General features: G+C 41.8%; 1 protein-coding gene across 1 annotated transcript; it reads right to left on the bottom strand.

Annotated features, from left to right (window-relative positions):
- Positions 1-1,789: 1,789 nt before the first annotated feature.
- On the bottom strand, positions 1,790-10,971 carry KIAA1024L (KIAA1024-like ortholog). Its single transcript, XM_010074713.1, has 3 exons — positions 10,807-10,971; positions 2,881-3,126; positions 1,790-1,969 (listed from the first exon to the last, which is right to left on the bottom strand). The coding sequence occupies exons 1-3, from the start codon at positions 10,969-10,971 to the stop codon at positions 1,790-1,792; spliced, it is 591 nt and encodes a 196-aa protein (XP_010073015.1).
- Between the last annotated feature and the right edge of the window lie 1,611 nt (positions 10,972-12,582).

A 12,582-nucleotide genomic window follows, 5' to 3' on the forward strand; every position in this document is an offset into this window, starting at 1 on the left:
TCCTTTGCTTTTAGGCTTCCCACCTACAGGTCTCAATAATTTACAAAAATACGTCACTGCATTGTATGCAATGCACTTAAAGCAAATGTACTTGGTCTGGAAAAAAGTTATTGTTGCTTTAATTTGAATAATTACTTCATAATGTCAGCTGCTAATCTTGTAAAATGCTCCCAAATTCTTACTTTCATAAGCTGAATGTCCCTGATCTTTCAGATAAGAAAACCTGTCTACACTGAAACTGCAGCAATCTGGGAGACTGAGTTCCCCTGCACATATGTACCACAATGTTCAATTTTTAAATAGGGATACTAATTTTATGCAAATGCATTAAAATGCTGCTACAATTTTGCTGTTGGTTGGTCACCAGATTAAAGCAGTATGCTGTTTTAGCTTGGGTCTTTGAACCAGTTACGGTACAAGCTAGACTAAGGTCCAAGCAGTTATGCTTGTGATTCAAGTGAGTTTGAATCTCACAAATGAGATTCAAGCATGGACCAGGTGAGGAAGGAAGGAATTAAATGCACTTACCTTACTATCACACTGTACTTGAAGATGAATCCATCTGGAACTGAGCTAAAGCACTGCAAAGCTGCTATAAGTAGGGCATGTGCTAGAATACAGAAAGGCCAATACAAACCCTCCGCCTTGGTCCTATTCCTGAACGTATTCCAAAGCATTTTTTTTGTGTGTGAAGATAGGTAGATTTGGCATAACCCCACCTTTCCAGCTTTCATGCACCTGTGAGATTCTCTTGGGTGAGTGAGGGAGATTCGCATCTCAACAGTATCCAACAGCCCCTTGCCCTAATGTAGAGGTATAAAGGGTTAGCAGCACTCAGAGTGTTTTTCAGGAAGGAAATAAATAATTTAAGTTCTCTATCTGTTCACTCACTTTTTATTTTGTCATTTTATCTCATGTTTTCATTCTCCTGAAGTATTCTGAGGTGTATGAACTTAATTGTCTGAGTGTCCTTTCATTTACACAGACCCTTTTTGACAGCATGGCTATATAGCTTTAATCTTTTTAAGGTGTGGTCTAATTCCAGTTTATACTCTAGTACTCCACCAATTTTGCTCCTGTTTTTAATGTATCAGATTAAAAAAGTATTGGCACTCCATCTTTTGGGGTGACAGAGATGTTACATGTTCAAAGAACATGACACAGGGATGAAGAATCCCTGTCTGAGGTCTCACAGAATTTTTTTTTACAGAAGCTCAGCAGTCTACTTTTTAGGTTTGATTTTGTTATTGTTTTTTCTCTCTGAAAAAATATAAAAAAACACTCATGCATTTAGGCTACCTTTTTACTAAGTGTTGCATCATTGCAGCAATGCATTCAGTCACTAAGTAATGTGTAAATTCTTTGGGATATCTTGAATGCTGCTTTATCATACCTGACTATATTCCAATAATAGCTATCATAAAAAAATGAACAGGATGGTAGGTGTTTATCAGAATGAATAGTCAGCTGGTTGTCTGTACCTAGTATATGTACCTTACCACACATACTGACCCAAACACTAATACAAAGAAGAAGGCACTAAGAAAAGTAGCATATATATGTAGTTTTCTTTTTTAATTACACCCATAAGGAGACATTCTGCCATGCTCAGAGTATTTGTCTCTTTTCTGGATCAGTTCCCTAGGCTGCACAGGGACATTGTAAAATAGTGATGTCAAACAAATTTTGTATTTGTGACAAAAAATTAGAATGCAAATAAAACAAGGGAGGGGAATAGCTTAATAAAATATTTATTGAAAAAAAATACCATCAACATAATTTGGCTGTTCTATGCAAGTAAAACGCTGAGCGTGACTATGGTAATCAGGATGCAAACAGCTAGCACCATGAGCAGGATGATTCGGCAACATTTGGAATGCTTTTTTTCTCTCTCTTTCTTTTTTAACAATGTATCATACCCAGGAGTATAAATATCTCCCATCCAGAACTGTAGGTCATGAGGATTTTCCTAAAAGAAAAATCAGAAAATGAACTCAGTTCCTCTCTCTTGCACATCAAGTCATTAGAACATAGCCAGAAGTATTTTGGCTATCATCAGAGAGTGATTAATGAATTTAAGGCATCACAACACAAATGCAAGAAACTTTCACTTGAACATAGGTTGCGCTACTTGCCAGATGCTGCAAATGTTCCACTGGGGAAAATTAAAACCACACTTTTCAGCCAGGAACCAAATGTAGGACACCAGCCATTGAAATGTGATTAAAAAATCCAGAAGAAACCATGTTGTCTCCTCAAGACAACTGATTTATAAACACAGACCTGAGTTCCCTTCCAAAAAAGGGAACAGCAGAAAAACCCCACAAAAGGAACCCTAAAAGTGATTTGTGTCAACTCTCAGGCAAGCAGGATCCTGCATAGCATGGGAGAGGCTGAGAAAATGTATGTTATTTGATAAAAGAATTATGTTATGAACAGTCAGTAAAGTGGGCATATAGTGTTTAAGTGCCTTGTTTATTGTGGTCAGTGTTGGGGTACATGGATGTAATGATCTCAAATGCCTCTTCCTCAGCTCTGCGTTAGGATTAGGTTGGACTCTGGTTCATTACCTACACTTTTTTTCACAGCATGAATAGTGGTCTCCCCTATATAAACAGGGAGGCTGAGTTGCGGGGTGTTGCGGTTTAAGGCTTTCTCTAGTCACAGAGGTCGTGTTCTGCAGAAGTGAAATTCCTGGAGTCTAACCAGATATGTAGACTTCTTTTCCAGATCAGACTCATGTTAGTGTCATGTCTATGCTGGAAAATATGTCCATATTTACCTTTGGAACCCCACCAAAAAAACCAAGCAGGCTGCACAGTGGTTCATGCACACACCACACAGCTCGTAGCAATTCACATTGCTCAAGCAGCTCATTACCTTTATGTGGCTGGCCAAGTTAGAATGCAGGGAGTGTCTGTCATAGTCTTGCACGGTCCAGGAAGGGGTCTTTTTCTTCTCCTCCCTGTCATCACCTATGTGGATATCACTATACAAGGGGTTGCTTTTGATTGTAGATTTCAGGGTGACAGGTGTAATGTGTTTCCCAAGGGCTTTGTCTATCATTTCTTGACTGACCCCTTTTGATTTCAAGCCCGGTAGCTCAGTGACATTTCTCTTTTCTCTCTGTAAGGCACAAATTAGATCAGAAGTTGGCTTTCATCTCCATTTACCTATGACACAGGTCCCCTTCCACAGTTATCATTTGTCACACAATAGAATAATTTTTCAAATTACACGTGCAACAATTTTTCTCATTCTGGCAAACATCTACAGTGCAGTGAGGGAACCTGACTGTTCACTCTGGGCAAATTTCTTCCTTCTGGGGAAAGCACATGGGTACAATCTGAACATTAAACTCTTTTGCAAATGTGAACTGGCATTATAATGCCTGCTGAAAGAAAACCTGTGCTTTAGCATGTCAATGCTATGGAGCACCGCAGTAGGAGATGCAGTTCTGATGAAAGCCATGGACGTATGATGCAGAAGCAGAGCTGTAAGGACAAAGAAGAATGAAGCACAGGCATAGCGGTGTGTAAGTGACTGCCTTGACTGGAGTTGCACCTCTGACAGCAAGAACATGATTCGCAGTTCTGTTCATGATGTTGAATGCTAGACCTGTTCCAGGATGACAAAGAGGCCCTTCATTCAACTTAGGGAGAGTCCTTAATTCAGACACTATCAGAACTCAAGGGTACTCAAATATCTGAGCAGTTTCCCAGCGACAACAGTTGTTAAATCAGACCTTTGAGAACAGGGGCTGGCAAGGGAGGAGGATGAATGACCCTGGTAGGATCACATTTTTTGAGAACTCACAAGCTGCTGATTAAGACAGCACTAAGATTCTTTTCAGGGGCCAGTAAGATGGCAGTTACCATAGCTTTTTGATCTGTAATTGCATGGAAGATCGCACGTAAACTCTCTAATTCAAACTGTTCAACATTTTGGTTCATCATAACCTTCTGTCCCCAAGACTTTGAATTAATCTGTCACTGATCTGTGGTTGTGGTGGTGCATCACCTTCCCCAGAGACCTGCTTCTGCCAGAACCCTTGCCTTATGCTAACACCTCTTCTGTGTTTCAAGACTGTTTCTGCAGAACCATCACAGCGGAGACTCAGCTTTCCACATTAGCAAACATCACTTCCCCATTAGCACCTTCGTTCTCAGGAACTTTATGTTGAAACACGGGGAGTATGTTGAGACATGGGGAGCCTTGGCCTGAGCTGGTGGCCCTTTGGCAGACATGCTGGGAGTGGAGCACACCCAAGTGCTCTTCCACCCTCAGAAATCACAAAGGTGTGGGCAGCACCCTCTGCCAGGCTCCCATAAAGTGAGTGTACATCAGAAGCAGCCGATGAAGAGGCTGGGATCTGTGAAACTTCCTTCCATGAAAAAGGTCTTTCCCAGGGTATTTAACTTGTATTGGTATCTCCAGTCATTCAGGTGCCACAGTCTGGGTGGATTTCAGCTGCTGAAGGGCTTGCTGCTGCTAGGGGCACATCCTGCTTCTCCTTCCTCCCCAGGGACCCCCTGGGCTCCCACCTTCTCCCACACACTGTCTCTGTGAACTTCTCACATCCCACATCATCCAGTGCAGGACCCTAAGCTGATAACAAACTGCTGGCTTCTTCTGCTTGAGTAATTTTCTGCCCCCTTCATGGGCTTGTGAATCCCCTTTCAGTGGAATCCAGCTGCTATGTGTCATCGCCTGCTTTGTGCCTCGATACCTTTGCTCATGCATAGATAAGTGTGAGTTAGTCTGGGGTAGGCAGGTGTAGAAGGAAGCAGGAAGACTGTTTTCCTTTAGAAAGGAAAGGTGGAGAAAAGAACAACCTTTGTCTAGGAACCCCTAGGAGGAAGCATCATGCTGGCATTCTTATCACTAAATTGTGCACAAGTGACTAAGCATGTTTCCCAACAATAATTACCATTAGTAAGTGGGTGGATCCTCAGTGCCCTCCCAGTCCCTCTATTAGCTCATAATTTCCATATGTCATTCCTTAGCCTTGACATATCCCCTGACAATACTACTCTTTGCATTGCAGTTACAGCTGGCACTGAAGCCCTCTGGGTTGTACTGGCCAGAGTGCAGCTGAGCTGGTGTTTTTAACTGTCTTTCCTTCCTGACTGAATTTTATTTTATTTTATGTATTTTATTTTATTTCATTTGATTTCTTATTTAAAATTTGTCATTGACTTTAATAATGCTTTAATGATCCCTCAGGCTTGCTAGATTGTTGTACTTGGAGAACATTTTGTTGAAGAACGCAGACCGTCTCACCAGGGGATGTTCAGTCTCCTCAGGCTAAAATGTTGTGAAAAGAATGCAACTTGACAGTAATTTATAATGCTGTTTTAAATAAACTGCTCCAAAACTTTTAATAGATGGCATGATGCAAAATTTATTCATAAAGAGAGTGCTTTGTGGTAAAACTTTTTGCCCCTTCTGTCTGGAGTTACCTTCCTTTTCACAGGCATGAAAACAGGAGAATGTGGTAAACTGGAGCAGAGGTAGGCAGGGAATAGGATAGGAGGGAAAACAGGATTTTACAATGAGAACTGGACTGGAATTGGGGGTAGGAGATATTTTGCAGAAGTTTTTTAGGACAGATATTGACGTGCCAAACTAATCAGGATAATACACTTCAGTGCAGGCGAATGCTTGGTTGTGAAACTTCTGCAGTAGGTATTTTCTAGATACAAGTTAGGGAAAAGGAAGGACAGAAGCCTGAAGCACATTAGGAAAAAAAAAAAAAAAAAAAAAAAAGGTTTAGATCCAAGAAATGAGGCAGAGAAATAAGCAGAAGACTGCATGAACCACGTGCATTTATAGAAGCAGAGAAACAGAGGGAGATAAGGTAATAAAAATATGCCTGCTAGTCTTAATTCTGGCAAAAGCTACATATTTTTTCTTTTAGGATTCAAAATATCTCCCAACAGTTTTCCCAGACCTCTATGTTTTGATTCTGATTAATGAAGCAAATGTTCAAAGAAAGATGAAAGTATTGTAAACTTAGGTATCCATAGGTGTTACAGAATTTATGTGATACACGCTCTGCCTGAGAAGCTAGTGTGAGTGAGGGTGGAACAGATCAAATCCAAGCTAATAGTAGGCAGTTTCTCTTACTATTCACTGAATGAAAGGAGGGAACAGGAAATACTCAAAGCAGCAATAGTTGTGTAGAACTCTGAGAAACTGTAGTTGAAATACTCATTTAACAAGATGAAAAATGCTCAACTCTGCAAACACGTAATTGTGTTTGATCCACATATAGCTCATGAGCAAGAAAGCTGTTATGTTTTATAACTCATATTTCACTGAAGGCGGCTTGTCCCTCATTGGCAGACCCAGAGAGCTGACATGTACAAAAACAGGATTCTGTAAAAAGCTTGAAGATCTGTAGAGAGTCAATGCTAGTGCCATCCCAGGGTCAAAATATGCTTGCTCTACAGGTTTTTCTTGATGATTATTTCATAATGCAAATTATGCATATAGGTATGTTACTATATATAACTGAAACAATAAATTAATCTGTATTACTAGGAAACATTTTTATCTAATTTTTATCTTGACTTTGTCCTTTTTTTTTCCCCACTGTTATCATTGCTGTTAGCACTGAACAGCCTGAGAGTCTGACTCTTCTATCCTCAGTCTGTGACGTGAGACACCAAGCTAATCACCCACCAAAACCAGGACATCAGCTGTTAAGGCTAGGCCTTGGTCTCAAGCCCATCTACCTGCAAGAAGAGATCGAAGAGATGCCTAAAAAATTAAGGAATGGTACTTCCTCCAAGTTACACTTTTCTTTACTTACCCCCAAAGAAAGTTAGCTACTCTTGTTCTGTGGTTAGCCATGATCTCCATCTGCAGCTGGGGGAGATAGTCAATGAAAGCAACAAATGCTGTTGATGGGTAGCTGCGCCTAGGAGTTTTAACCAAGGGACTCTTTGAGGAACTTAGGGCTACCAGGTGCTGCAGAATTTCTTTTGTAACCTCCTCCTCAATCCTAATGAAAGTTGGTAGCACGGTGATTATTAAATTTGCACGCAATTTGTCTAAAACCATAGGTCTCTGTTGCGCAAAAGCCTTTTAACGCACTCTGAAGGACTCCCCCACCACCTGGATGGGCATTTTTCTGATGTAGAGACCTGTTTCTAAGACAGACAAGAAGGCCAACAGACAAGAAGGCTGACAGATAAAAAGCTGCTAGATAGTAACCCAAGAATCCCTGTGGTAGCTGTAATAACTGTGTAGGTGTTGGTAGGCATTTGGTCAACAAAAAAAAGTTAATTTATCAGGACAAATAATTATTCGCTCTTTAAAATTTCCTGAACAAATTTGATCTCATAGGGAATGCTGTGGAAAAGCAATCAGGAAGGCAAGGAGTAATCAAGCATAGGTAAGCAGATCTAAAATACAGTGGGCAGACAGATCACATCAAGTATTTCTGAGAATGCTAGTTTTTTTTACCAAAGGAACTGAAGGGGATCTGAATTGTTTGTCAGAGACATAAGACAGCATCAGATACTACAGACCAACCTTGGAAACCACCTGACATGGACAGGAAGGGGATCAGTAGATAGTTACAAACGCTTAAGCCAAAGTGTCAGGAATATTTAGAGAAAAGTAGGCATTCATACAGACTATTTTAATTGTGAAGCGTAGAGAGTATTTCTGTCCTTGTAATGAATTGTTTACTTAAAGAAACCTGTTTTATCTGTCATTGGTAATGGAGCTCTGCAGGGTTGTGAGTGCATTATATGAAAACTTCTGTACGGTGTCAGGCCAAAGCTCCTGCCAGCCTTGCAGCTGGCTCTGACTGTGGCCAGTCGCAGATGTCTAGGGAAGAATAAGGGAAAGTATGTAACCTATGTATGAGCCAGGGGACAAATAAGTGACTGTAAGCCAGTGCTTAATTTATAGGTAAAAAAAAAAATCTCTTGTCCTGGTACACCAAGAAACCAGCAAAGGCAGGACATACGTATTAGCTCAGATGAGAGACCAGGAAGGGTTAGGGGTGCAGTTAGAATGGTAACTGTAGTACCTGCAGGCCAAAATTTGTTCTGAGTTGTGAACTCCTAAGCAGGAGCAACATGACAAGGAGCACCATGACAAGAAGCAGCATGGTGTTCAAAGACCAAATGCTCTCTGCTGTCTTCCAGAAAGGTGAAAACGGAAATACAAACAGGAAAGAGAAGTCCGAGAATTGCCAAAAATGACAAGGTAGACCACAGGGGAGACATGCATCCCAGCTATCAGAAACAGATAGAGGGGATTAATCACCTGGTGTATACTAAGCACTAAAACACATTGTGGGGCAGACTCCGGCAGGACTGGAAATTTTCAGGGCAATCAGAAAGCTGTCAGTAGCTAGTCATCTGCAGGAGAAATGTTCTGTGCTTTTTATGCTGCTTTTCACAAGGAAGGGCCAATATTCCTGCACTGCTTTATGGTTTGTTTTATTCAAAGTAGATGATGAAAATATACCCTAAGTAGGGAAGCTGTTCAGTTTGCCTGATGTGGATGAATAAAACAAGAAGAAAGAGCAGCAACTTTTTGGTCAGCAATAGGACTTGTCATTATGTCAAGCTGCTTTTTATAATGGAAATAAATTTTAAAACTTACAGGTGGAGAAAACACATACATGCTTAAGTGCACTTGAATTTAAGTGATCTCATAATAAAGGTCTGGAAGAGAACATGCCACTGAGAAGTCACTTTACATGGGGAGCGCTGAGTAGCAATAGTTTCTTAAAAGAAAATGAATTTCTGAAGAGGGAATTTGGGCTACTCTCAAGGTTTAATGACTTTGGGAGCCTCTAGGTCACACACATATGTTCTGAAATGAATTCTCCTCCCTCACCACCCTCTCCCTCGACCCCTCCTCCTCCCCCCTCCCCCCCGTTTCTGTTTCTGAATTAACTAACCCTTAGCCCCATTAGCTCTCTCATTTTAAAGCAAAACATGTTTTTCCTGCGCCATTAGTTCTCCACTGTGCCACCGTGTTTATTCTAACGTCTGGAACTCATCAGTTCTTTTCCCTTTCTTTGATTGTCAGCAAAAGGGAAAAAAAGGAGGCGAGCTCATAAGGGAGAGAGAATAAGGCACAATGAATTTGGACAGCTTGAATTCACTCATGACTGCACTTAAAAGTATAGGTTGTGCCCCAGGTTTAACATTCATAAAAAACGCATTGCAAACTGCATTTGTGAAGACATGGTGAGCACAGACTTTTCCTTTGAAATGGCCATCCCGGTGCTGGGAACAGACTTCCAGGAAAACCCTCTCGCTGGTGGCAAAAGGCAGAGCACAAGTCGAAAAAGCCCAGGGCTCCCTACACATTTTTAATCCACCCGCAGCTCTGCAGCCCTGGCTCAGTGACAGCGCGTCCTGTTTAACGACTATAGGGAGAAGTATCCCTGCTGCGGAGGAGGCTCTGTGTGTGGCTGCCTCCCTCCGGCACAAAAGAGGGGCTTAGGTGGGGTGGGGAGCGAGGCCAGCATTGCACCATACCCCATTGTTTGGGATCCCGTAGGCTCCTTCTCTCTTTGCACGGGAGACGGGCGGGCGTCCATGAGCTCCCCGCCCCCCAACCCTCCCCAGCACTCCTTGGGGAATGGCCAGCAAAGATTATACAATACGAGCAGAGGCAGCTGGAGGCATTGGGGCAGGCAGGGGGGGAGGAATGGGGAAGAGGCTAGGGAAGGTTAGAGGGGGTCATGGAAGTGGGTGTCAGGAGGGGGAGGACCTTTGCATGTGGGTGAGGACTGGAACAGACTTCGGGAGGGAGTGAAAGGCTTTGGGAAGCTAGTGGGGAGAAATGTCTGAGAGGAGAGAAGCAGCTGTGGGAGACTTTAAGGATCTTTCTCTTCCCCTCCCCCAAGTTGATGCTTTTTCAGCTCCCACTCCCCATTGCCCCAGGGAATTGGATGCCCACCGTAAGGATCCTCAGGATGCAGACCCTTCTCCACCCTCCCTGCCCCCAGCCGCTCCTGTGCATCTCTATCCCTTGACAAGAACCAGACCTCTGAGCTTTTGCTCACGCTAGGGGTGGGGAAAGGCGAGGGGCTCCCCAGGCAGCAGGGAAGGAGAGCTGTGGAGCGGCAAGTGGGGCCCAGAGGGGTGTGAGCTGATGCAGCTGTACTGCTGCTGATCCAGACATGAACTTCTCCTCTGCAGGCTCCAGGGCCTCTACTAGGCAGCACACATTCACTTTTTTACCAAGAAACTGCTGCTACCTCGATATAATAATCTGAATTAATACGGTCAGTATGTTTCGCACTTTCAACAGCTGTCTGTCAGGGTAACAGGGAGGTCAAAGTAGAATGGGAGAAACAAGGCGAAACAAAGAGGAAGCTTTGGTGAACTCTGTAGACATATATAATCTTGTGAGACACTAGCATGAATAATGCTCTCTAGTGTGCCTTTCCCTTGAGTTTGAGGGTCGTGGCCTGGCTTTCAGAAATAAGTCTGGGGTTTTTTTCCTTATTAATTCAGAGATGGTATTCCGTTCACCCCTTTAGTACAATTAATTGGTATTTGGCATGAGTAGACTTTCTGGGAGATGCTATGAAAATGTTACAAGGAGCAGTAGAAAGCCTAATGTACTAAAAACAAAGTCAGTGGGCTGCCCTGAAGAGAGTAACTCCTCTCTTTAAGTTGGATCCTTACTGAAGTCAATGGGAAAACTTACAGGGATATTAGTGATGCAGATTCAGAGATACAGGAAGCTGAATCCACAGCTGATGTCTCAGCTTCATGAGGTTGAAAAATCAGAAAAATATCATTCACTTTTAGACCTTACCTGTAAATAGACCCTGTTGTGCCAGTGCTGCACTCCAGGTAAAGCTGCTTCTGGGAATTTTGCCAGGCTGGCTTGTAGAAAGGCAGAGTTTTTCACTAAAGACTTCACCTCCAGTTGCAGGAATTTATCGGGATGGTTGTTGTTTGGCAAAACAGAGAAGTCCATGCTTCTGTCCTGCAGAGTAATAATGAAAACAGGCCCAGCTTCTGCTTCCTGGCTGTGCACTCTCCCTTTATTATTAATGATGTGAAGAAGGATACGACAGTTTCCTGAAACTGTATCTGACCCCAGTTTGGTGTCAGGCTCACTTATATCATCTACCAATGATAAAAGATTGTTTAGAAGTGGCAGAGCAGACAGGACATGTTTCTGTAAGTGCCTAGCTTAAGTTTTCAAGTTCACGGTCTATTTTGATAGATACATTTGTGCTCATTAAAGCTAACAGAGTACCAGTGAGTAGATACATGAGACACTTAAATTCATACCAGCACTTCCTCAAGCAACCTGCCAAAAATGTCAGGCTTACAATACTTCAAAGAAAGCTTTTTTTTTTCCCAGAAAATTAGAAGCAGCTCCCAGTGCAAAGCAAGTCCTTCTTTTCTGTGGCAGTACTACGAGTCTCCATTGTGCTGTGTGGGACGGTACTGTTTATGACGATGGCTATGACATGCACTTCTTTAGGTTTAAGGATTTCTTTCACAGTAAATTCTTCTTGACCCTGGGAAACACTAGATTGTTTCAAGGAATTGATAACAGAAGTTTTCAGGGAGTTGATTCTGCTCCTGTTCAGGTGAATGGAAAAAACTCTTACTGACTTGAATGGCGTAAAATCAGTCCCTTCATTTTTATTGTTTTGAGATTTGATATTTTCATCACCATTTTATAAGTCTTAAGTTCTTTTGACTTTCAATTTCAGCTAATAAAATTCTGCTTCTCAGTGTGGCCATTACTTAAAACCAGCAAAAGTAGTCTCCTCATTGTTGACCTTTTTTTTTCTTTTCCCCCCCAAATCTTTCTGGTTTTCTCGGCTATGTTTCATTTTTGATGGCAATGCCACAGAGGATAGGTTTCTGAAAGTTCATTGTTTGAAGTCCAGGAAAACCTGTTTTGGGTCTAATTAGTGCTGAGAATTAGGGCATCATGAAAAGTTTAGCCTTGCACTTAGACCAGAAAATCAGACCACTCTATTTTCCTTACAGAAGATTGCTGAAATTTAAAAAGAAAATAAAAACAGTAAACTTTTTTTTAATGTTACTAATGTGAAATCCTAATGTAATAAATGAATACTTTGATATACATAAGAGTTAAAACTCTTATCTACTTAGAAAGCTTGTTATTTTTCCTTGCATGTATTTATTGTCATTTTACATTGCATCTGTTAAAAATTATTAATCTGTCACCTTTCAAGTAGGTACTCATATTACAGTATCTGTGAGCAGCCACAAAAGAGACAGTAATGACCGCATCTCTGAGTGGATGTGCATGCTTCTGAGTGGATCTGCTGCGGCATATAGAACTGTTTCTCCCCAGTGTAATAAAGCCCTGAAACACTAACACACCTTTACACTGTACCCTAAGGGACTCCATGAAGCTGCTGTTTTAGGCTTACCATGACATGTAGTCCCCCTTTTTCACTGTACAGAACTAAGACAGTAATAAATTTGTGTTCTGAAATAGCTGGGTATGTACTACCATGCCTTCTTTCTTAAACGTATATACCCTTTCCAGCATTTCTCTGAACACAGGATTCTTCTGTGCTACTTCTGCAAAAGATGT

The sequence above is a fragment of the Pterocles gutturalis genome, unplaced genomic scaffold (genome assembly GCF_000699245.1).
Source record: "Pterocles gutturalis isolate BGI_N339 unplaced genomic scaffold, ASM69924v1 scaffold36517, whole genome shotgun sequence".
NCBI classification, from domain to species: Eukaryota; Metazoa; Chordata; class Aves; order Pterocliformes; family Pteroclidae; genus Pterocles; species Pterocles gutturalis.

What these genes read in the sequence shown, in the direction of transcription:
- KIAA1024L (XM_010074713.1), bottom strand. Translation starts at nt 10,971, where the DNA reads ATGGACTTCTCTGTTTTGCCAAACAACAACCATCCCGATAAATTCCTG. An exon ending in ACAACAGGGTCTATTTACAG is followed by an intron (nt 3,127 to 10,806) that starts GTAAGGTCTAAA and finishes TGTGCCTTACAG; the next exon opens with AGAGAAAAGAGAAATGTCAC. An exon ending in ACTTGGCCAGCCACATAAAG is followed by an intron (nt 1,970 to 2,880) that starts GTAATGAGCTGC and finishes TTTTTCTTTTAG; the next exon opens with GAAAATCCTCATGACCTACA.